At 38.7% G+C, this 26,061-nt stretch overlaps 1 protein-coding gene across 2 annotated transcripts in view; it reads right to left on the bottom strand.

The window, feature by feature from the left end:
* Nucleotides 1–17,618: 17,618 nt before the first annotated feature.
* NHLRC2 (NHL repeat containing 2) overlaps nucleotides 17,619–26,061 on the bottom strand; it is a gene marked incomplete at its 5' end in the record, with an annotated part of 28,839 nt that continues 20,396 nt past the window's right edge. For both annotated transcript variants that reach the window (XM_084264326.1, XM_084264327.1), the window contains 6 exons: nucleotides 17,619–17,885; nucleotides 20,944–21,169; nucleotides 21,605–21,814; nucleotides 22,867–22,989; nucleotides 23,443–23,674; nucleotides 24,143–24,242. In XM_084264326.1, coding sequence (XP_084120452.1) covers nucleotides 17,620–17,885; nucleotides 20,944–21,169; nucleotides 21,605–21,814; nucleotides 22,867–22,989; nucleotides 23,443–23,674; nucleotides 24,143–24,242 — 1,157 coding nt within the window. In that variant the 3' untranslated portion in view covers nucleotide 17,619. The remainder of the gene's footprint in view (nucleotides 17,886–20,943; nucleotides 21,170–21,604; nucleotides 21,815–22,866; nucleotides 22,990–23,442; nucleotides 23,675–24,142; nucleotides 24,243–26,061) is intronic.

Raw genomic sequence — 26,061 nt, 5'->3', positions numbered from 1 at the left:
GAAGAACTGCAGCCATTCCCATTCTGGAAAATATTTCCCTGGCTGTCTAAGCAGATGTAAGAAAATCGCTGATAATAAATCTCCTGGTATTTCCTCTGTATATACATTGGTATCACAAGTTCCCATTTTTCCTGATACATTTTATTCTGTGATTTATACCCCACACAGAAGCAAAGCTTTTTAAATAGAGAAGACTTAATGATGCCCAGCTGTTAGAAATGGTTTGCAATTAAATAAAACATATTAAAAATGGGTTCTGCACTTAAACTGGAGATGAGTGATCTCGGTTGCCTCAGTTTATAGATACCAGAAGAAAAAAAAGCCTTGGTGTTTAGAAAGTGTTGAACAGCCATCCTTTGAAAACGAGATCCATTTGAGGGAACATTAGGTTGGGAGGAACAGAATTGAGTGCTTAAGTGCTTAAGCCACTTAAAAATACTTAGAAGAGAGAGCTCACCTGACACTGTGGGAGCATGAGAGTGCCTCCACGACTGGCAAAGATGAAAGGCTTTATGGGGGATTAACACGGCATTGCTGGATTCCTGCTTCATCTATAACTTAATTTTGAACTTAAAGCTGCTTGGGTTGTCTGATTTTTTTATTGTGTTTATTGAAGGATGTGCTCTGTGAAAGTGTTCATAGATTTTCAAATCAAAGGAAAAGACGGATTCCAGGAGATTAAAGATGAGAGTGTGTTAACCCCTCAGATTTAGGATGACAGAGCATCGTCCAGAGGACAATATCTTGCTTACAGTGCAGAGTATGTGTACTACAGAACCGGCATGCATAAAACATCTGACAATAGATACTAACCACCTGGCCATACCACTGAAAGAATCTGTTTTAAGAAGTTGTGTAAATAAACCTCAATAGTTTGCATAATAACATGTTCTTATCATCCCCCAAACTGATGAGTTCAAACAGCCGGGCGCAGGCGATGATTAGCAACATGAGCCTTTCTTTGGAAGGGAGACTCAAATTCATCTGTAGAGACTAGAACATTTTTTACCACCATCAGAAACTCTTGTAGATGCATTATAGATTTTCTTTTTTTTCATTATTACATATTTATTTCGTGTGGTAAATGGTACCTACAGGCTTAATTCAGGGCTTTTAACTCCTTTTTTGCACTGCAGAAGGTTTACATTAAGAATGCAGAAAATGCAATACAACCTTTCAAACATCAGGCTAGGGGGAAAAAAAAACCCAAACCAATCTAGGAAATGCTTTTCATGACAGGGCTATTTAAATATAATCACATATCTGTCATCATACAGGCCTGCTTGTAACGGGTTGTCAGTTCTCCTGGAGAGGGGGTGATCTGCAGTCAGAGGTTTTAAGTAAGAGTGGGGGATTTTTGAAATGTCTCTAATGGGCACCTAAGAAAGAATCCATAATTTTAATAATTTATTTTTATTAAAGCAATGCTCAGCAATCCTAAGTTAGGGCTAGACCCCCCACTGGGCTAGGCACATGAAAAAATTAGTGTGTGATTATGCAGCCACGTGATCATTTATGGGCAGACCTCTGCCACAGTAAGTTCTCTGCTACCAGCAGCAATGTGCCTGGACAATGAAGCATGCACAGAGTTTTGAAAAACTGGGGGCCAGCAAGTAGCCTTTGAGAACAAATTTTTTGTAGAACTTGCCTTCTAGACTATTTGGTCATAGAGAGCAAGTCAATGCTAGCAAATTAAAGCTTTGGGGGACCTTTCCTTGGCACGAAGAGGACCTGGCATGGAAAAGCACAGATGCTACTAGGCTCTCTGCTTATAACCACCCGGTCCTGCTGCCAAACCAACCCTACCTTGGAAATTTTGAGAGCAATGGTACTCGTAGTCTTCTGGCAGGCCAAGGACTACTCTAACAACTTGCTCTTGCTTACCATGCTGAAATGTCCCACTTTAATCTTATTGCACTCCCTTGGCACATAATGTCCAGCTTCTGCTTCTTATTTTATTCTCAGATTGTTGGTTCTTCTGGGCAGGCAGCTCCTGCTACGTGCAGTTCTTCACCTGCCACGCTGGGTGTCTGGGCTCTTGTGCACCTCCTCCACATTTGCCACACGCACTTCATCAGGACACACAAGTTTGCCCCTGGGAAATGCTGACACTTAAAAATGAGTTTTCTTTCTCAGTAGGAAAAATAATTTGAAAATTATTTTACTCCGATTTAGAAGTGATTTTGTAAATCAAAACCACTAATCACTCCCCTAAACTCAATGTATTTTCAACTGAAGTTAAGCAGCTAGATATTTGGGGGCAGGGGAAAGATAGTGTGTTCTAGCAGGGGGGCTCAAACACCTTGTTTACATCCTTCTAAATAAAAAACAGATAATTGAAATGCCCTTAAAATTCCCAGTTTTGCACAGAAATTTGTGATTTAATGAAACAATAACCAGAAAAGCTTGCCACAAATATTAATAAGCCAGCACCGGCAAGATCAGTGCTTAATTATGGTCTACTGATACATAACCACAGAGAACACTGCTGTAACGGACAAACCCCAACCATGGCTCTGTTGTGTTTTATGGCAGTTTTGGTTATGAGCTTTATATTCTTGACTAAAATATTAATTATATTAGATATAGGCTTTTTTAAATCTTAAAAGATGTATGTGTGACTGTCTTAGAACAGTAAAATAAATAAATGAAAGTTAGGGAAAGCCAATAAATTCCTAAGATAATAACTTCTCTTGTTTTGCTGAATTTTATGAGGTTTATATGCTTATTTCCCAATGTTAATGTCATGTATTAGGTGCTTCACACTTCAGGTTCCTCCATTTTACAGAAAAAGGGAAAACAGCACATTGCTCCTTCCAATATTTTCCTTAGATACTGTATTGTCTTAAAAGGAAGATCAGTGAAGGGAAGGCGCGACAGAGTTAAAAAGGAAGCTTTTAGTGAGAAGCTAAGCTCGGGATCCCACGCATACTGGAATGAGGCCTTGCAAGCTAGTCCTGATAAAATATGAGAAAATAAGGTTAGAATATCAGACAGGAATTCTTCAGGATTAAAGGTAAAAATAAACCAGGCCAGGCCAGAAGATTTAGGTACGATGGCTGAAGTTCCCCAAGAAAAGGCTTCCTGAGCATGTCTGTCTGTCTGGGTATTCTCACTGCACCTTGAGTACTCCAGGATGCCTCACTGACAACTCCATCTCAGGGCAGGGCTTCCTACCTTCTCCAGCTGACCAGGAGATGTCGATTCTGGCAGGCACTGGCCTCAGTTACAGATGTCTTTCATTACCTCTTGCCTGGACTGTAGCTGTGCAATACTGAAGATGAAATCATTACTGTTCATGAACCACAGCAAAGTCACAGCCCAGCAGTGTGTCCCAACAGCAGATGAGAGATCATGACCTGTCACCCTCCTCTACTGAGACATGCTTTCCATGTCAGAGTGCCATCTAACCTGCATTAACCGGACTTAGCCCCTTGCCTTTCCTCAGAAAATAAGACTTACAGGCCAAACAGCCAAAAGCCACCCTGTGATAGCTGTTTAGGGGGATCCACTCCATTCTGTGCCACTCTGGAAGCAGTAGCGCGTTCCCCTCAAAGGGTATGGGACTGTTAGGCAGCAGCTTGTATGGAGAGAACTGCTTATACAGAAGAGTGGACCTGTGGCTGAGGAGAATGAATCCTTCTGCCCAAAATAGCAAGTAAAATCCATAACTTGTTCACAATCTTCCAGATGCTCAGTGGCAGACATGAAGAAGTCAGGTAGGTGTTAATAAAGAACATTGATCAGGCACTCAGATCTCTATCATAAGGGTAACAACCAGCAGTACAGGAGATATCCCTGTGGCTTGTCCAAAGCCAAGGAGTGGACTTCTATGGGAATTAAACAAACCTCACCTCCTACAGACACTGCAAACACAACTTTTGCAACAGCCCACAATGGGAAGGCCCATCCCTTCACCCACATGTGCATAGGACCTGTTGCATTTTGGTGGAAGACAGAGGTGCCACGGAGCAGGATCAAGTCCTATGTCCAATGCTCTTCTGGTTTTTATCCCTTCCTATCAATTGCCTCTTTATCCACTGGAACAAACTGAAAAAGCCAGTAAATATTGTGAAGACAGATGCACCTCCAGCCAACTTCAACATTTTTTCAGCATGTGATCAAACATCCCTATAAAACACACGATAAAATCTTTGGACCCTTTAGGACTTGAACTCCATATGCCCTTCGGGAATTCCTGGACTAAGGACATAATCCCCTCAGTTTTGGAAGGTTTTTTTAAATTTATTTGCTTGTACATTGTTGAAGCTTTACTGGGACAAGCAATGGGAGGTTCATCTACAAACAGGCAAGAGCAAGACATCGGTATGATGGAAGCAGGATGTCAAATTCTGTAGAAGCAATTCATTTTATTTTTCTGGCTTCTGTATCTATTTTAAAAGCTGTTTTGCTAAGATTAAGCACTGCAAGGGAAATAAACCTGTCATACCAACTGGTATAATCATTTACATTACCATAGTGTCTGGCATTAGGTGTTTTGTAAACACTTCAGGAGAAGAAAGTCCCGTATCCACTGAGAGCTTAGGAGTGATGTACACCACTGGGCAACAAAGGATATGGTGCAGCCAACAGACAAAGCCTGACAGAACAATGAGATACTGGTTTAAGAGTGACTGATCTTCCTCCAGGAGAGCCCAAATGTTGACAACACACCAGTGCTGTGTGAATGCCTTGCCAGTGTTGATGAGGAAATCCTTTTGAAAATTAAGGGAAGCCTCAGAGGTGCTTTTTGCAAGATTAATGGTGGATAATGGTGCAGAACGATGAAGGAAAACAGAGTCAGGAGTTGGTACCTTGAAAAATTAATAAAAACTCACAGATAGGATATAACAATGCTGTGAATGGCATATTGAAATGTGCAGAGGTGCTTGATATTTGCAAGTAGGGGGAGCTGGCAGTTGGATTCAAGAGTGTGATGTTTCAGCCGTCACCCTTTGGGCAACAAACCCAGCACTTAAAGTCACATTTTGGATAGGTAAGAGCAGGACAAGGTTCTGTTAACATGGCATGTTGTAATGCTTGAGAGACAAGGTAAAAAACCTCGAACAAATGTTCAGAAGAGAGAGAGAGAAAAAAGATGGGGAAAAAAAAAATCTGCAAAATTCAGTTACTGTCCAAATGCAAGGACGTAGTGAAACACTGAAACCAGAAGGAATGCCAAAGTTCCAAAGCTTGTCTGTAAGCAGCAGGATTGCTTGATAAAGGAAAGGAGTAACATGAAGAAATAGAGAGGAGATGATTAGGAGTTGTCAGCTGTATTGAACTTTATACAGTCCGAGGAAGATAAAGGATGAGACCGAAGTTTGACAGAGATGCCTCTGGAGGAGTAGAATGTAGGGCAGTGGCTCCTTAGCACAGGTAGTTGCTTTGTACCATCTGGAGACAAACTGTGCAATGGGAAGAGGGAAGGAAGAGTGGCAGTCCAGGGGAATTCCAGGGGAAGTTTGAGATGGTGAAGACAAGGACTATTTGGCTAAGGATATGATGGAGCACTCCCCAAAACATGCAGAGTGCTGAAATAAAGGGAAGTACAGAAGGAAACAGAGATGATTTAAAAACTAACTGGCAGGTTGCGAAGACTAAAGAGATTTGGCTAGCTATAGGTCATTAGAAACCTTGCTGAGAGCAATTTCACTGGTCAGCATGGGGACAGCCAATGTAGTGGCATGTAATACAAAAGTGAAATAGAGGAAGCAGGAACTCATTCTAATAGCACATGAGCTTAACAAGAAAAGAGATGTACAGGTTAGGAACATTTTTTTTTTCAGAAACTAAATTACTCTTCATTAGTGAAGAGCTACAAGTGGATAGTCAATGGGTTGGGAGAGCTATTAGAGAGATGAAGGTAGAGTGAAAAGGATTAAGTGATAATCATTAAGAAACTCAGCAGAGATTAATGAGAGGAGTGCAGCAATGTAAGGATAAACACCTCTATTTGCTGTCTGGGAGAAATGTATAAACTCCACTGTCCAGTCAGAAGAAAGAATTTATTTTTCCACCTAGGGGTTCAGCCTTCACAGGGTTTCTGTCACAGAGTCAAACTTGCTACTGAATCTGTCTTCCCAAATTGAGGAGAATTCAGTAGACTTTAATGCCCAGATGTACTATTGGTGCTGCGCTGGAGCATAATCCTAGTAGATTCTCCTCACTAGTTTCCTTGGCTGACAAAAAAATAGAGAGAATACATGAATACTTACAACAGTCCTCATAACTGTTAAGCTGACAGGTCAGAACTGCTTCAGAACGATTGATGACTTCTGAAAACGTCTTTACTTGCCTGTAAGCATTTCTCTGTTTAAAACACACGTTTTCTCAGCTAACAACATAAACTCATCGGGATTTTTTTTGGCAAATAACAAATTAGCTCTTTCCTGGGACCACTTTAACTATAAATGCAAGTTTCATTCAAGACTCTGAGAGTTCCGACACGGAGTAAATCCGAATGAATCCTGATGATTCTTCGCTTGCTGCTGCATGAGGTAGCCCACAACCTTTCTCCATGTGAGAAGGTGGAAAACAATTACCCTCACAGGTTCATCTGAGCTATGCTGCTTTTGGGAAACAGATGTGTGCCTGCTATTTGGTATCTATAATAAGGTAGTCTCTCCTACTGTCAAGACCAGAACTGTAATATGAAGAGTCCCAAAGGGCATCACAGTGATTAGACTACCACAGGATGTGAAAGCAGGAGGGACCCTGAACTGGGCATGTAAGTAAAATCAATCACCATGTGAAAGGGGATATACTTACAGAGACCAGCAGCAGAACATTGCAGAGACTCTTCATCCACTGGCATTTAAAAACACATGTTTTTAAAATTAGCCACATTGCTGTATATTAGACAAAACATGCTTCCGTATAAAATACGGTATCCAACCTACTTCACTTCTGTTAGTCAAGTTCTGTGTTTTTCCTGTATTTTATACATTTCCCTGTAACTTAAACCTCTTGGAAAGAGGATCGTTCTGTTCGGCATCCTCAAGTAAATACATTTTAATCCTCTGCTAGTTTAAATTCATAACTAATCCTCTTATGATTCAGTAAATGTTTCATTTTACGCTTACCAGTACATTTGTGAGGCAAATTTTGTCACTCGTTAAGAGAGATTCCACTTTTGGGCACCCCAGAACATCCTCTGCACTTCCTTCTTACGGTCCAAGAAGTTCTGCCACACACACCTCCTTTGATTTGAGTCTGTGGTAACAGCAGCACTTTATAGCAACTTCTACAGCTCAGAGCATGGCAAAAAAACCCTAATTAAATGCATCTTCTTCACTCAACTGCATAAAGGAGAGAAAATTTTAAAGGATGGGTTTCTCAGTAGCCCCCAGCACATTTCCCTTGGATTTAACTGCCACTGAGGTATCGCTGCTCCTACGCACTGTTTGGTGCATTTCAATTTGATATTCTCTCCTGTGATTCCATTTGCTGAATGTATTAAAATCCTGACAAACAGTTACATATCTCATTCTTAGCCATCTCTGTAATTTAGTATCAGTCTCAGACAGCAATGTGGAAAACATCAGCAGTGTTTTGGTCCAGTCATGTGTGCACGAGGGAGGGAAGGTGCAGGAGCCTTGCTGTAACCCCTGCTGATGCTTGCTGCTGACCATTAAACTGCTGATTCTGCTTTGCATTGCTTAAAACACGCCACACTTACATACTGCCATCTCAGATGCAGGGTTCAGACCTCTGCTAGGGAAGTGATGTGCTTTCCCAAGCCCTGCTGTATAAAAGATATTAAATCTGATGTCCTGCCTTCTGACTAGCAAATAAAGGTGGTGTTAGAACGTTTCAGTGTCAAGGCAAGAATTGCAATGATAGCTCAAAAGATCAGAAGTAACGTTGCAGTTCCACAGTGGATGGGATTGACAAGTAAATATAAAGCACAGGGGTAAATTTAACTAAATATTTGGTTTTATTGAAGCAACCTCTTCATTAATATCTAGCCATTCCTTAGTACCACAGCTTTGTTCAGCGTTTGGAAAACATACCCACTATTTGTTGTTAGGAGCTCCAAGCACTGGTGAGCCCACAGACTCTGCCCAAGGGAACCCCTGAGATAGGTAAAAATTGGAGAGACTGAATTGAGGGTTACAACTTGGTGATGTGTTCTAAAAATGAAAATAACAACACGTGCAGCTGTAGCAGTATTTTAGAAAGCTAATCTTGAAGGCTGAAATCCTCACCACTGTGTTGTCTTTTGTGCTTAAGAGGGCAAAGGGGAACAAACCAGCTGTAAAAAGCCCAGTTACAGTGGGGGTAGAGTTTTGCTACCTGCAGCAGCACACAAACTAGCCATCTGGTGTCATTTGCAGCTTCTGGTGGGATTGAATGTGTGTGAAATACCAGGGTGACAGGCAGGAAAGAACAACAGAAGAAAAAAAAAAAAAAAAGAGGCAGCAGGGACAGGATTTTGACCAGCCACAGGAAACAACTGCAGATGGGAAAGACAGGGCAGGGAGGAAAATCTTTTTAAAGCCCCATTGGCCCAATCTCTGGCTATGCTCCTCTTGGCAGAAGACTGCAGAATCCCTTGAAATAACAAGAAAATATCTTGACCCAGTTGGCAAGTTTCAAGTGAAAGGTTCCTTTCCCTTGCTTTTAGAAACAACCTAATTGTTTCCTAGAGCATCAATTTTACAGCCAGAGAAATCTCTACTGGGTAGTGCCTTCCTGGCTCCTGGCAAAATGCACGACTCCAGCTCAGTCACAGAAGATGTGTCAGAGATGACAACTGAAGGCAAGTGAACTTTCAGCTTTACAATCTGAGGCGAAGGCTCCCTAAGCTGCTGAGAGTCAAGGCGACCCTTCCTAAGCTAGCAGAGTTAGGCTTGGCAGGTGCTTTAGGTGTATTTTACAACAGAACATAGAAATTGCAAACACATTTGTTTAAATGTTTGTTAGAGTGAGGAGTTTCATAAGTACTATGTCTATATGCTTTAAATATTTGAATGAATAACTAGTCACAGGGAATAATCTCTAGCAAAAGGGGACAAAAAATCCACATAGCTACGCTTCTAACATAGCTAACATGCCAGAAATTTTGGCATACAGTGCTTTAATGAATGATAAATCATTGTATCAATAAAAACATGATGAGCTAAATAAATAAGGGATTATCTTTGTAGGTATGTGGGTATCCATCCTCAGTTGTGCTGGTGCACACAAGAAGCCTGCATTAGTACTTTTTACCCACACATTCTTAGTCAAAGCTGCAAAACTGCTATCCAAGAAACCCAGTTGTAACAAAACATGTGTTTTGGTTTAGACCCTGCAGTTAAAATATGGTACAACCATAATTATTAACCAGGCACCCACATACTGCGAACTGCAGCACAGGTCAGCCACAGCAACACAGCTAACAGTGCTTCAAAGTAGAGCTCAAGGCAGCTCCAGCAGGTAAGGGTGCTCTGGGATCCCTGCAGCAAGCTGGCAGCCTGTGACTCATGCAGCATACCATTTCTCATCTCTCTTAGGTGCAGAAACGGAGTAAAACTGGATCTCCTGTTTTCAGGCGACTGTGTAACATTTAAACTTGGGGAGTCCTCACTGCTGCACAGTTTTACCAACCCTTGGGGCCCTGAATGGTCGGCTGACACCCATGACTCTGGAGCCCTGTGGGAAAGAGAGTGCAAAACTAATAGCACTTGTTAATGAAAGGCTTTTAATCAAGCTGTAAGCTCCTTTAGCAAACGTGTTTCATAACTTCCACATCTATGTTAATGTAAAGATTGACAGACAAACCCAGCCTTGATAGGAAAGACAAAATTTGTAATGTTTATTTTTCCATGAAAAAGTTTACAAGGAGAAAGAGGTTTCACAGAAGAAAGAGTACATTCTTTAATCACTGTTTATCTGTTGAATTGATACCCGAGGCTGACATTTCTTCTACAGTGTATTTTTACTTGTACTCACAATATTACAGGACATTTCCCTTTTATTTAAAAAGGATCATAATCCATTAATATTTTTAAGAACATTATTAGGCAATGCTGTATGTGAACAATTTACACAATGTACATCAGCTGAAAATTAAATGCCTTCGGCTTTAATTCTTCACATACTTTGTAGTAACAAATATAAAGCACAACTTTTAAATGCTCAGATATTTGAAAGGCTTTGCATCACACGTAATGGAAAAACAGAGGTTTAGTATCTCAAGGAGCATACAAAAAATATTTTGATGTCCACAAAGCAACACAGAAGTTCTCAAGAAAGGAAAAAAAACCCACCCCCATCTCTCCCCTAAAACCACATGGAGACATTTATTAAGGTGTTAAGTAAGCACTTGTATGTGACTTTCTTCAAAAGCATTACACTGCCAGGATATTTAGACATCCCAGCATCAGAATCTAAATGAAGCTATATGGTTTCACAGTGAGAGAACCTGATCCTTCCTAGCTGCCTCTACACACAACCCTCTGCCATTTAAAGAATCGTTGCTGATCTGTAGAACTGAAAAAAAAAAAAAACCCTAACAAACCAACATCAAAGACCCTCTACCTCTCCAGTACCAAGCAGCATAATCCTCGCCCTTTTAGACCAACAGATGTTCTGCCCTCCATCCCACTCGCACCCCAGCTTCAGCACGATGTTTGAGACCTCCTTGTCAAGCCTGTTTTGAAGCGTACAAAAGAGGTAACAATAGTTTCAGAAGTAGGTTCACAAGATTGAAGAAAAAGCCATTAAATTTAAAGTGCTTCATAAGAAGAGGAGCCGGAACAAAAAGCACCTTAGCTTCAACTTAACTCAAAAACATGAAGGAAAACTTTTCAGTTTCAGAATTAATACAAGATTCTAAAAAAACCTTGAAACTTGCAAATCATGAAGGTCAAGCACCTTACTTCTATAAGTACTCCAACGTTTCTGAAAAGATACACTTCCAAGTAATTTTATGCAAGGCACTGTTTTTTCCTTCAGCCACGAAGATGTAATGCAGACTTTTATTACTAAAAGTACTCTCCACTAGCCTTGGAGCACCTGGTTTTCACCCAGTAGCAGTTTTACAACTACCTTAATCTTCTTTAATTATTTATTTATAAAAACACAGGTTTTAGTGATTAATGGTACACAAATGGTAATTATTTAAAGAGAAATTTTCATTTTCACCCATTTTCCTTTAAAAATTAAATTGGGATAGTTTTAAAGTTAGATATTCAACATACAAAAACATTTAGCAATTCTGATCCTCTACTAGATATCCTAAATTTTTAAAACCTGGAAGCCAGTTATCTGATACAGACAACTCTGAGGACAGATTTCCTGAATGTGTTCAGAACCAAATATTAAAATTTAATCAGAAGTTTAAAAACAAGCTCTCATTTTTTAAAAAAACAAGTTTGCAAAAATCAAATTGGGAATCGTTATCTTGCTTTTTATGAAGTCTGACACTGGACAGATGGGCTGAGTTTCTACATCCTTAGACAAAAGGGCAAATACGCAGTGTGGGATATCGCTCTTCTGAGGCACGTTGAGTGCAGAGCACTAAATGAAGGTAGACCTATCAACAGCTTACATCCAAGGCTTCCAGTTACCTAGAATGCATTACCCTCCAAAAAGAATTAAGCACAATCTGTAACAAGATAGCAATCTGGGGTATCTTTCAAATCACCTAACAGGCCGAGTAATTAATTTGTAGTATCAAAGTTTTCTGAAACTAAGAGCCACCAAAATCTCTGCATAGGCTATTCAAGTTTGACAGGATGCACTGGGAGATCTAGAAACAACTTCAGGAACTCACTGGACAGGGCCAGAGGTAAAAGTAAAAAATCTGACAGTAGTTGTGTCATTGTAAAGCTTGATGAAGCTGACCTGAGGACACAATGTTATTCTAATGCATCCAAGAATCATGGGGGAGGGTCCAGATAAGTCCTAGAATCCCATAGTTATTACAAGGTTATTTTGAAGAGTACTAATTAATCAATTAATTGAAGATTTTTGCACGAATAACAAGGGCAAGATTCTTGCCTTGTCTACAGAGCATGATTTTAAGGCCATAAATAGAAGTAGACCTAGCAAGCAGGAAACCCCAGAAAGCCAGCACGCACCAGGTCTATCCATTCTGAGAGTCAGTGTCCTGGTGTAATCCTCACCTTATCTGTACCCTTTGGGAGTGAGCTGCTATCTGTATATGAGGCAGCCCCATTGCACTTGCTGTTTATATCCTCATCCCTATATAAAGGAGGGGCACGGGACTGCTGGAGGTAATTATCCCACGTGGATCCCTCCAAAGTAACAAAACACTGGCTGCATTTCATTCTTGGGGAAACTACAGGGGAAAATGACAGACCAAAAAGCCTAAATGAAATCCCCCATAATGTTACGACAAAGAAACTAAGATAAACTTGAAAATTCAGTCATAGGTATGCTGAATCCTTAACAAAACCAAATCCTAATCTCTAACGAGTAAATGATTTTACATAGAATAGTATAAAAACTAAAAACTGAAACCCAGCTGCTTCAGATGGAATACAGTAGTCACACGTGGTTATATGAACATGATGGAATGTAAAATATTAGCAAGACCATTTCTTAATTTGTGATCTGTTGTAGAATGAGACAGATGTAGTGGTTTAATTAAAAAATAATCAGGTCTCACATTTTCAACAAGTGTCTCCAACTGTCACCACTCTTAACAGTTTCCCTGCTTAAGAGAAGCTTCTCAAATCCCTGAAAAATCAATTTCAATTAAAACTATAATGATTAATTCTAAATACTAAATCTTTGATAACATATATGAGTAATTTCAACTGATTAAACGAGCAACTGGACTGAAATAACTGATGGTTATGGTATCAACTGATGGTTGATATGCTGCTGCGCATGGTAAATTCTCCTCAGGTAGCACAACTGCAGCCTGGAGGACACACATACACAATGTGTCACAGCAACTTCTGCACATTATACAACTACTGAGTTGCAATACACAGTTTATGATCACACTTAGGTGGAATTTTAGCTGCAATGTGTCACTGAGGTAAGCCTTAATGAGTAATAGTGATTTAGAAAACTTACAGATGATAAGAATGTACATAAATCTCTGCTATTGCCAACTAAACTATAAGCCATTTTGAAGAGTGATATATCTAGTTAAAAGTCAGACATTTAAAGCTTCCATATATGTAGAAAACCTTGTTAGGAATCAAAAACTCAAGAGAATTTGTGGTCAATAACACAACACACTTTGCTAAAAGAGTATAAATATTTAAAGGAACAGAAGGACATGCTGCTGCACGAGAAGGGAAGTCACTTCATCCTGATCATCCCCCTCCTCTCAGCAAGAGATATGGAATATGTTTTTCTTTACATTCTTAAAGAAAAACAAAATATAGTTTTACCCATGTTTTGATCTATGAGATTTGCCCATTGGAATAAAAAAGTGCATTAAGAATATATACAATGTAATGGAAGCCATATGCACCTTTGCTGAGGCTTAGCAGATAAGGCATACATGACGATATAAATTACTTTTTTATATATTCCTCATCTGGGCTGTCCTTGCTTTGTATCATGACTTTATCACAGCATCATACAAACATAGTGCTCTACAAGTGGAACACCTGAGGGGCAAATCACATACTATGAAGTACATGCAGTAGAAAAGCCCAGAATGACATGTGAGGCTCTAACCCAAAAAGGAATCAGTTAAAAACATATGCATACAATATGTGCCCATCAATAGGTTCAGACAGCCAAAACCCCTACCCTTCCTTCAACAGAAGGGAACAAACTACAGAATGATACAACTGAATTCAAACATGAAAGAGTTATTAAAATACATTACACTCCCTCTTTGAAACATGTTATCTTTTTCCTAGTCTAATGAACAATACTGCAATTAAATAAAGTTTCTAAAAACATCTCACAGAACTATTAATATATTCAAAACAAAAAGCTGTTCCAGAAAAGCAAACGCTGCAACTAAAAACTGCAAACACCACTAAACTTGTTTCCATGATACAATACAACCATGACCAATATGCTTTGTAGAGATTTGCTATAGTAATTTATTACTTTATTATGGTCTGATGCAAAACCTGTTAAAGTGTGTGGAAAGAGATGGTCTGAAAAGGGCTTGAATTACATGCCTTTACTGTAAGATACAAATCTGGGAGTGCTGAGCCATACCAATCTGCTCATATATTTTGTATCAGGGAACACTAATAAACTAAATTACCATACAAAGAGATGGTCATCATCAATGTATCTGATTTTTCAGCATTCAGAGTAGTTAACACCTTCTGTTTTTCTGAATCATATTTTGAAGATGCTTTCTAGTACTTATCTGAACTAAGTATCTGTAGCTTGTCTACTCTATGATTCTGTACTTGTGTTGTTTGCCTGTCTGGTTACATTTATGGTCCTTGTTAATTTGTTGTGAGAGTAGGGTGTGGAGAAAGCAATGGAAACAGCATCCCTAACAGCATAAGCTTAAAAAATATGTTTTTCTAATTATAGAACATTCGAATGTCTGTATGCCACAACTGACACAGGAGTGACCAGGGGAAAGTGTATGCTGTTCCTTGGTCAATCACGACATATCCTTAGGTAATACAATTAAAGGCCAATCACATTGAACATACAGACTCGGTGAGTGAGGAGCAGAACAACCCCAGTAACCTCATCAGTGAGAACTGGAGCACACTGAGAATAAGCTGCTCACTATGATGATGGAGAAAGCCATTATAGCACAGTAGCAAGGAATGCTCTGAGGCTTTGTAGAAAGAGCAATAGCAGGATGGATACAGCATCACAGGCTCCACTCCCCTGGTTCATGTAAGATTCAGTCATCTACCACAAGACATGAACTTAAAAGACAACAAAAAACTGGTTCAAACAGATACTGAATCACAGAATATACTGAGTTGGAAGGGCCCCATAAGGATCATCGTGTCAAACCCCTGGCTCCAAAGGCCCGCCTGTTCGCCACTAGTAAAGCTGAAGCTGTTTTCCAGGAAATACAGTTGTTTGAATCATAGAATCATAGACTGGTCTGGGTTGGAAGGGACCCCAAGGACCATAGAGTTCCAACCCCCCTGCCACAGGCAGGGACACCAATCTCCAGGCCTGGATCTACACAAGGTTGCCCAGGGCCCCATCCAACCTGGCCTTGAACACCTCCAGGGACGGGGCATCCACCACCTCTCTGGGCAGCCTGTTCCAGCACCTCACCACTCTCTCTGTTGAAATTTGGCTACAACTAAGTATTTAAGGGTTCTTTACAGTTTGATCATAGGCTTAGGTCTTTACAGTTTGATCACAGACTTAGCTTGATGCTTATGCAAGTTTCCTACGACCTACTGTCACCCTTTCAAATTAAGCTTATAGTGGTTCTGAGTGTTTCTACGTGCAATAACTAAAAGTTAAAACCAAAAAGGATCTGACACTTAAACACACATTTATATATGTACATTTAGATAGAAAATATATCTACAATACTAAAACATTACACACTATAGTTAAATAAATTTAGGAATATACAGACTTTCCCCTATAACAATACATTAAAAAGTGTCAATAAGAAACAGGTTTGTTGGCCTTTTTCTTTTGAAGGCTAGAATACAGGCAGAATGATGATCTCATCCCATTGAAATATGCAAATACATTATTCTAGTTGAAAATGAGAGGAAAAAAAACCCAACCATTGAATTGTATGTTGAAGATAACTATCACAGTTGGTTCATTATTCTGAACTTCTGAAACTAATGCTTGTTTTTTTTCAGCAAGTAACAGAAAATCCGTGGGCTAGCTGGAAGCAGATCTAAGGTTTCCTGGCTACCATCCAAAGCTAAACAAATGAACAAAAAGTTCTGAAGGAGTTGTATTAAAGTGTAAAAAAAAAAGAAAGAGATAAATGCCCCAGTTGGTTTCTTTTCCTTCATCCTTCCACTAGTGCTTGCAATCTATGAACAAAGTAGCAAAGCTTTCTTCTTCAAAATGGCATGTGAGAATTGAGGCTTACCCAATTGAGCTGAAACACTGAATTAGGAAAGTTGCTTAAAAACAAACACAAGAAAAATAACAGTTCAGCCTCTGCCTTGCTGACAGGTGAGGTAATAACCATTTCTTTTACTACAGAGAACTTGCAGATAGACTGGCATTTCAATGGAAGGAAAAACCACACCAGTCCATATGGTTCCCTTTAAACAAAAGCTTCTTGGGTTCACGACCAACATATCAGTCAGTCTTCAAGTAAGAAAGAGCAACAAGAAATCACACCAAGGATTTACTGACAGGTGCCAGGAACAATGGTGATTGTTTTACAAAAGACAACATAAAAACTCTTTCACTACTGTACTTCATAATATATCTAAAATTACCATATTCAAACTTAAACCAAAATCATCTTTTCAGAACTGATTCTCATAACTAGAACACAGAGCCTAATCCAATTACCACTTCAGCACTGTGGAAACTCTTCCACAAGAAGAGGAAAAAAGCAAAGATCTTGCCCCTCCTCCTGTATTCCTGCTACCTGCTCTGGCAAATTGAAGGAATTTTACTTGCAAAACACTGAACCACCAAAGGCAGAGTTCTGTAATTCAGTTTTAAAGCAGGTTACCAGTTTTCTAGTAAAAGCTCAGAACCTCTACGCATGAATGTAAATAATCCATTATTAAATAAATAGTTCTGTTTCAGTGGCCACCATTACAAACCAGAGGACTAACAGTGACTTCAAAAGATTCTGAATCAGACTTCAGGAGTATAATACTCTTAGTTTTCTCTATTTGCAAGACAGAAGTCTTCAGACAGAAAACATAAAGGTAGGAAAGTGATTCACTCTGCCTGACAATTTTTGCCATTTCGATATTCAACCATTACCTACTACTTACTATAAAATGTAAATTGGTATGTATCAGAAAAACTCCAGCATGGTTTTATGTTTGGTTTTTTCCTTTATATGTGTATATACACAGATTAGAGAGGCACATTGTTAGAAATCAGCATGAGATTGTTCTGCAGGAACTTGAACACTTCACACAAATATTTCCATGAAACTATGCTCTTCATATAAGGCAGTCATATCTAGTTAAGCAAAACACTCAAGTTTGCATAAAATTAGAGCTGCACCTAGTTTAAGATGTATTTTCAAAATACATGTGTCATAAATGCCATTACAAAAAATAAGCAAGATACTTCTTTTACAACCTAGAGAAAGAAACTTTTTGTTTTGACATTCTATTAAAATTTAATAAGGGCACAAAAGGAATTTGTGACTTAGTTCAAAATGATCTAGCTATTGTAACACTATGTACAGTGCAAAGAACTCCTTACAGTAACATCACAAAGTAACACCAGCTCTTTCAAGACTCTAAAAGTTGTTGCTCATTGCTTGGCATAGCATATATCCAATATATTCACAATTGGCAACAGAGTCTAGAGAATTATAATATTATTGCTGCTGCTGTAATAAAAAGAAATGAGGCTGTGATGACAAATTTTCATGTTAAGCTGTAGGGAACTTATTTCATTTTATCAAGTATATTATTTATTAGCTTTGTCATAAGCTCCAGGAAAATGAACAACAGAGAAAAGTTTTCTCTTACAGAAATTGTGGATAGTAAAATAAAAATATGAAAATTAGCTGGCTTTGGGTTAGTTGGTTGAAAATGTGTGTATCAGTTCAACTTGAGTCAAGCTGGATTGATTTGTACTAGTTATCTGTAAAGGCTGACTGAATGAGATTCCTTTCATCATACAGGCACTGCTACCTTTGCTGCAATAGTAGAGGCACGCTTTGACAGCCAGGATGCCTTCAGCAGACAGACAGCTCCTGGGTAACTGAAAGGGAATGACTGTTTGACAGGAAACATCCTTTATTTCTCCAGACAGACACTGTCCTTGAAGCAACCAGGTATTATCTGTAAAATAAGAACAAATTTTATCATTAGAATATTTAACACCATGCCTGAAACCCACAGAAGACAATGATTTTGCTGACAGGACAACATGGGCTTTCTTTTCATGTGCAACATGAAATTTCCTTCTTGACTTTCCCAGTCATGGGAAAACAACAACCAACCACCAACAAATAACCGCAAAAAAAACCCCAAAACAATTACAAATTCTTCTTTAGTAGTCATTTAAAGACGGAGAGATTCATGACTTTGCTTTAGAACTACAGGTATAGGCACAATGTATCTCAGCTAAATGAAATGGATCTGCAATCCTCTATGCTTAAGGTCGGGTTTTTTTCTGTGACATGCAAGCAAAACCCTTTAAACTAATGGCTGCTACACATCTGTATCAGGCATCTAATATTCCAGGTACAGTATCTGCCACAAATGCATAAAACTTCAAATTCATTATGGTGCTTCCAAAAAGAAGTGTTGGCTTTACAAGTGGGTTGCTGCAATTTAACAATGTTCAGGCTGTTACAGCAGAATTTGAGTTTCACATTTATTTAAACATTTAAGAGTACATGAACTGAACCATAAATGTACCTAGGTCATGGCATTGTCCTCTAATTCACTGTGAGATTGATGAAGGTTAGAGATATGGTTTAGCATAGGACAGGAATGTTTGGACTTGATGATCTTAAAGGTCTTTTCCAACCAAGTGATTCTGTGAAGGGCTCTTTCTGGCATTTTCCAGAGATTACCTAAAAGCTGGCTCTAGAAATTACAAGCTTGCAATGACTTACTCAGTTTAGGTCGCTTACATTCTCCAATTTTACTAACCCTTAAAGCTATTGCATATATCTTTACTTCAGCAATATCTGGAGATTTTGTAGGCCAAAAAGTGTGCTGACTCTCCTGGTAATAGTCTATTTGTACTCTAAATTCACTAACTGGAATGAGAAAGTACTTTAAATCATGAGGCATATAAACAAATTGCAGTGCCTGTACAGCATTTGTTGACTGATTTTAAAAGCAATCAATTTAATTATGCTACCACATGGAAACTTTGAAAGCTGGCCAACAAAAGACGTTTCTAAAGATAAAGAGATAATTACTTTCAGATCAGCTTAACTGGAAGGAGGGATAACTATTAACAAGTATTTATCGTTGTAAAAGCCAATATGGCATGAAAATTCAGCCAGAGAACAATTACTAAAAATTAGTATATTTTTAAAATCTAGCAGCATTTCTAAAAATAAATGTTATCCAATGCAGTACAACTATTGAGTGAACATAACTGAAATATAAATGTTCTATTGCTTTTTTTAAAAAAAATAAAATCTATTGAAGGTACAAATGATGCAGTATCAACATCAAAAACACAGATACTAAAGAAAATAACATTTTTTATTTTTTAAAAACTATTCAGCAACTCATTAAACAGTCAGCTAAGATTTCCTCTGCTCTAGACTGGCTTTGTGGGTATCTTGTTGGTATCAGGTTCAGATTAAATGTTAGGAAAGAATTTTTCACTGAAAGAGTTTTTGGGGCCTGGAACAGGCTGCCCAGGGAGGTGGTTGAGTCACCATGTGTCGGATGTGTTTAAAAAACAGGGTAGATGAGGTACTTAATAGATATGGTTTAGCATAGGATGGGAATGGTTGGACTCAATCTTAAAGGTGATTCTGTGGTTGTTCACTTCCTCCAACACGTAACATAATGCCATGCATTATGATGTTTTCCACTTAGCCTGAATGCCAAGTGTTCACCTTCAAGAACACTAGTTTGTGGCAGCAGTTTTACTTGGGCACACAGCACCTACTATGGGATGCTTTTTAGAAGTAGTGATATTCCAGTGAGATAAAATATTTTTCTTACAGAGCATGAATGTATTAAAGCAAATGAGTCACAGCTGAGTAACTGAAACCCAAGGTAAAACTGTTTCTATACAAAAAGAATGTGAAAAAATATGGATTGTTTTTTTATATTGTCATTCATATGGTACTTCCAAGGGCACAGATAGATTCTCCCTTTTGGGTACAGCTAGACCACTGGAAAGCATGCTCTCTGTACACCCACTAATGGTCAGCCTGTGCAAGAAGGCATTTCAGATAACCTTGCTATTTTTGTACTGAAGAGAATTTTAGGGAACACTCACATGGTCTATTCTACTACTCATGTTATAGGCATAATCTCCAGTGTAAGGATGGCAATGATGGCTAGAATTAAACCACTCCAGCAGCACACCACGTGAACATAACCCATGTGCTCTTTTAGAATACGTAAGCGAGTTGAGAGAGATTAATTTAGGCTCAGGAAACTGCTGTAACATGAAATATTTCCATTATTCCAAATTATTATTATTATTAACAACAACAACAACAATAATATTCCCATTTCAGAGTAACCAAGGTACACAGTGACTGAAAGAGTTGTCCAAGGTCACACATGAAGTCAGCAAAAGAGCTTGTAGGAAAGGTCAATCATTTCTGCTGACCCGACATACTGTAATTTACCTTTTACATAAGAAAGTGTGTTACAGACATTTTTAAGCAGAAATATGCAAATATGAATTACAGCAAAGTAGTTCAAAGTGGTTAGTTATAAAAGTACCTCAAATACTTTTTGGAATAGACAAAAGCAAAAGGAAAGGAATATGCTTCAGCTTCACGGTGAGCTCTATATCAGACACTGACTGTAGGGCTGGGACGAGCTGTTCAGAGTGGAGAAGACGAACATCTAAGGAGAATCATCAGTACCTTTGCAAGCCCTCACTAGCAGCTCGTTCCAATAAAGTTGAAAAATAAATAATGCAGCATGTATTAGTTTAAGCAACAGGCTGGGTGGGTTTTTACTGGTTTTTTGGTGGTCTTTTTTTAAACTTTGCACTCCAACTGTTAAATGCAACAACTCTACATAATGCATATTGCATCACAAGGTCCAACAGGGACATAAGGGATGAGAGAGATGTTTTGATTCATTAGACTGAGATCTTTTGTATTGCAGTCACATCATGAAATAATCCACTTTGTACTTTACCTACTCCTATTCAACTGACAAAACAACTTGGGCAGTTTACCTTCTGCTGTGATAAACCAGGAATTGGGTGCTTCTTCATTCAATTTTGAATCTGGAGGAAGAGTCAGCTTTAATAAAAACTGAATTGTCTCTCCAGGAGCAACAGTTAGTGAAGGAAGTTGAACATTTGGTGCCGATTTAGGCAGTTTTGGAAGGCCAGGTGTTTTGTCCTTTTGCTCAGGCAGGTTATCTGGAACATCACATGTTTCTGGATTCAGGATAGGCAACTGTGAGTAGAAATCAAACAAAATATTTTATTTATACAGAAGCAAATAGGCTTTCACAGAACAATCAAAGCTGACATGGAGAAGAAAAACTAACACATGATAATTTGGTTTTTGTACTGAAACTTTCTGAGAGACTGCAACAGGTGACAAAGAAAAAAGGAAGGACAAAATTATTTTTTAAAAATAGGAAAGAGATAGAACTGATTAATCCAAATAAAAATATTTGCTATTAAAAATATAAATATAAACCCCACAACTAACAACTGTGCTAACAGGCGATGCTTATTTGCCAGATCATCACAAAACATTCTGTGAATACAACTACTGCACCCAGAAAGTTTATTAGCTATAGGATTTTCATACCACTTGCCAAACCTGTAATAGTAATTTATATAAAAAACAGTACTATCAGCCTGTTTAATAGGTGTTACTTGCCATGGAAAGAATTTTTGTTTCCAAATCCAGCACTTTAATCTGATGATTATTTGTGTCTGCAACATACATCAAGCGGCCACTTTCTTCAACACACAAACCTCCTGGTTCATTGAATGTCGACTGTGTAAAGCTGGAACCAATAACATTGCTGGCTTCTCCTGTGCCTGCCAGGGTAGCACAGTTCTTCATCTTGGGATCTACAACCTTAATCTAAGATAAACAAAGATACAAGAAAATCTTTGAAAAAAAAAAAAAAAGCAACAGCACGATTTACAAGTTCTGCATTATCTTATGCTTCAGACTTTCAGAAGCCAGCACTAGCTTTGAGCACCTCAGCTACCAAGTGTGTCCTAGAAGTTAAGTTATACTTTACCAAATGACATCTCCCATCTTTCCCTCCCCCATTCCCTGCTGGACTTCACTTCTCCCTTTGGTCTTCATTCTGTGTTCTCTTCCATAATTTTGAAGGCACTGACCTTTCTGGTTTAAAAATATGCGGAATGGCTTGTTTTTCTAATATTTTTTGCCTTTCCAGAAATATTTGCAAGACAGTAAGAGCATAATAAAACTGGAAGTCTAACTCCTATATATGTTTTTTTTCTAAAATAGACAAGGTTTTTTTCTTCCCTAAGTAACAGCAGAAGGGTTTATAGTGTTTCAATCCCTGAAACAAAATTTCATTTGCCACAGAAATTTCAATAAGCATTTAGTGTTATACACTATTCTTCAAATGAAACCATATTTCTTTTAATGCATTTAACCAAGGTACAGTTCTAGACATGAAAGCTTATACAGCTTTCACGTAAGAACAATCTCTCTTATCTCTGAGCTCCATGCAGGCAACCCACATTACTTCTCTAAACTTGGGTGGCTTTTTTAAAGGAGAAGCAAGTCCTCTTGTTCTCCCAGTTTTATCAAACCTGCAGTACTCTTGAGTAGGTACTCCTAGCTTTTCTGCTCTAGCTCAGCAGCTTTGGAAAGATGTAAGGAAAGGGTCTTTAGTCTGAACCATAACTTTGCACTTCAAATTCACTTTCCCCAATGGACAGTTGTACCAACGCAGCAAAATGTGACAGCAAAACAGTCATAAAGAGAAGGACCCATAAGGGAAGGAAGGAAAGAGAAAGAACCCGCAGAAGAACTCTTATCATCCATTTCCTCAGATTAACCAAGCCAAGCACAGTCTTTGTATGTTCCTAAAATAATCCTTCATAGTAGTAAAACTTGCAAAGCCTGGATATAAAAAGCAGCTATATACTTACCTTATGATTATAAGAATCTGCCACATAGAGCAGTTTTCTTTTTTTGTCCCATGTTACTCCTAAGGGATGCTGCAGTTTTGCATTTATGCCTGCTCCATCCACATCACCAAAGGCAAACAAATTCTGAAAAAGTATTTTATTAAATTAATGCATTTGAATATTCAGTGTTGACATGAATTTAAATGACTGTAATTAAATGGAAAAAGTTAAAAAAAAATTTGAAAATAAAACCAAAACACCTTCAAAACAAGGATACTGAAAACTGGTAAGTGTGGATGCTAACCATGGAAATGGAAACTCATGTTTAAGTTATCAATATGAATCCAGCCAGCTTTAATGACCAGACAATGATGAATCAATTTGGATATTTTAAAGGTAAGTGAAGTAATTTGTTATCAGAGGAGCAACAATCTGCACTACAACCTGAGCGTCACAACTGGCACACATTTGCATTCCAAGCAGTGAAGTTAAGGAATCGATGGGCACGGAAACTGATTTACCCTCTCACCCCAAAAGTGGTTCCTCCACGTCAGGCTTGAGGAATATTAGTAGGGCAGTGTGGGGAAGTTTGATTACCAATGGATCTCTCTCTCCTCCTACAAGATGCTTCACTGCTCCGTCTTTCAGAGAGATGGTTCGCACCGTGCTGCTTTCGCTGTCTGCCACGAAAAGGCAGCTCCACGGTTCCTCGGGCGCCAGGGAGAGGCCTGAGGGCTGCGCGAAGCCGGCCTTGTGCGGGTACGCGTTGTTTCTGTTCTCCTCGTTTCCGCTGCCAGCGAAGCGAAGGCAGACCCCTTTCTTTAAATCACTACAGAGGAATAGTACCCACGGTCAGAAACGGGTTTGAAAGACTTCAGACATTATGCATAAGTAGAAGCTACAGGACAAAAGGTTGGGAGTTACAAAACCAGTTGCACTGCAACACAAGGCATTATTCAACACCTTTGAGACAACTTCTATTTCACCTGAGTTTATCGTTCAACACCAGATAATTCTGCAAATACAATGAAAAGTAACATTCAATTACACAAACATACCATATACCAAGTCATAGGTTTATAGCAAAAGTAGCATCTTTCATTTTATCCAAGAGACGTGGGGGAAAAGCAGGCAGACACACGCCTTTTAAGCCTGAACAGAAGCAGTAAGCCTCAAGCTAAGGACAGGTTGAGAAAAATTATTTATTGTGTAATTTGATTAGCTCTCTCTTTGGGGTTTGAAAGCTATTTATCAAGATAAACAGCAATATCACATGTCTCTTATTATAGCTGCTTACCTTCCTTTTGGTAGTTTTCCACCTTCCAACATCAGCGCCCATACTTGATGAGTGCCAGCCATTGCTATCCATAAAACATCGTCTTCCTGAGTCCCTGAAACTAAAAAGTGGATGTGTAAACAGAGATGGAAAAAATAGGAATGTTTTCTAAAACAAAGAAACCAACAAACCCACCCTGCCACCCCCCCTACTCCAGCTCACCTTTTGCCATGTGAAAAAACACCACCACACAATGGAAAAATGAGAAAACAGAGATATGATCTTTCATCGACTAGAACTCTGCTGTTTTTCTCCTGTACTTTTCCCAAGAATATAAAAACTGTGGTTTTAATATCTCTACCTGGTAGAGGCAGTACTTAAATGGAATTTGCTCTTTGCAATGCTTTGTATTGGGTCCATGTTTCACTTGTCATTTTTGGATTCATACGGGCCAGCAAATATGTACCTTTGCCAAGTGTTGGGTTTTTGGGGGTGGGTTATTTTTACTGAGCTGGTGACAAAATCAGATATTCCAAAGAACTACTGGCAATTGTATACAGGTTTTGAGAGAAATAATGGCAGTACCTTTATTACATTACGTACAGAGTACATAATGACATTAAGATAAGGGTAACCAATGCTTGGGTGTCATGTAGATTCACTCTCTCTGGAGCAAGAACTGCTGTTTACTCAAAGATTAGATGTGATGTGGGAAGTTACTACTCTCCTCTCAGAATAACCACACAGCTTCCAAGTTGTACTCCCTATGCACACATCCATGTGCTATCACAAATGTATAATCTCAAAGTATAACACTGCTGTTTACCAATACAAATCTATATAGTTACACAACACTTGCCCAGATAATATTTTACAAATAAAGTGATACAAACAGAATGGGGAAAACATGGCAGTGCTTTAGAGCTTTAGGCATTCCACGTTACAGCATAAGACAGAACATGTGAAGACCAGCAGTGAAAGCCCATTAAAAAAACCCAAACTAAACCCAGATGAAATTTACTTATCTTAACCTTTTCTGAAAATCTTAAGGAACAGAAAGTTGACATTTAAAGACTGCATTAAAATAACACTATTATCTTTCTAATACCATACTAGACTCTACATAGAATTATATACCACTGTCCCGTGTAGTCAGAGTCAACATTACGATGTTTTTCCTAAATGAATGTGCCAGATACTGGAATCACTATCAGCAGTCAACAGAAAGAGTACTTTCAAATTGCTCATGAAACTTTTTATTCACATCAACTTATAAACCACTATGCAACTCTCAGTCGTTTCTACAATCTAATTGATACCTCCCCTCCCCCCGGCCCCATTTTGGGGTTTCAAAATGAAAGCAATTATATACAGAACGCTTGCAAGCATTTTAAACCTGAAAAGTTAGTCCAAATCAATCTTCTTAAAATGAAATTACCACTTAGTCCCCCAACTGAGATGCTACTGCTGTTGTTCTATAATCCTAAACCTGCAAACTGCAAGAGCATAAAAATAGCATCCTTCTGCCTCCAGAATCAATTTCCTCATACTGTGAGCCCTCTTCAGAGTAGTACTGGTATGATTTTAATGCAATTTATCTTCAGCCTTTTCTGCTTCTTGGATCAGACACAAGTTTCCAAGAATGCGATCAAAGGAACTCTGCTCTCCCCTGCACCTCCACATGGCTTCATGTTTTGACGCAAACTAGAGCTCCAAGAATAAAAAATCAAACTTCCAAAGCACCTAAAAGCTTCTCATTGACCAGGGAGGTTTGCAAAATGACTTGCAATACACAGATATTTTTTTTTGGAGTCACCAGAGATGTTCTCAAAAGTACTGGTCATGCCAAAAACATCCCAATCAAAAAAAACCCCAACCCCAAACCTACAGAATCACCTTTCATCAGAGTTTGTTTCTGATAGATTTACATGGAGAAAGTG

This window comes from Gallinula chloropus (assembly GCF_964237585.1).
Source record: "Gallinula chloropus genome assembly, chromosome: 5".
Lineage (NCBI taxonomy): Eukaryota > Metazoa > Chordata > Aves > Gruiformes > Rallidae > Gallinula > Gallinula chloropus.
The sequence above is the reverse complement of the archived record's forward strand: the minus strand, read 5'-3'. Positions and strand labels throughout refer to the sequence as shown.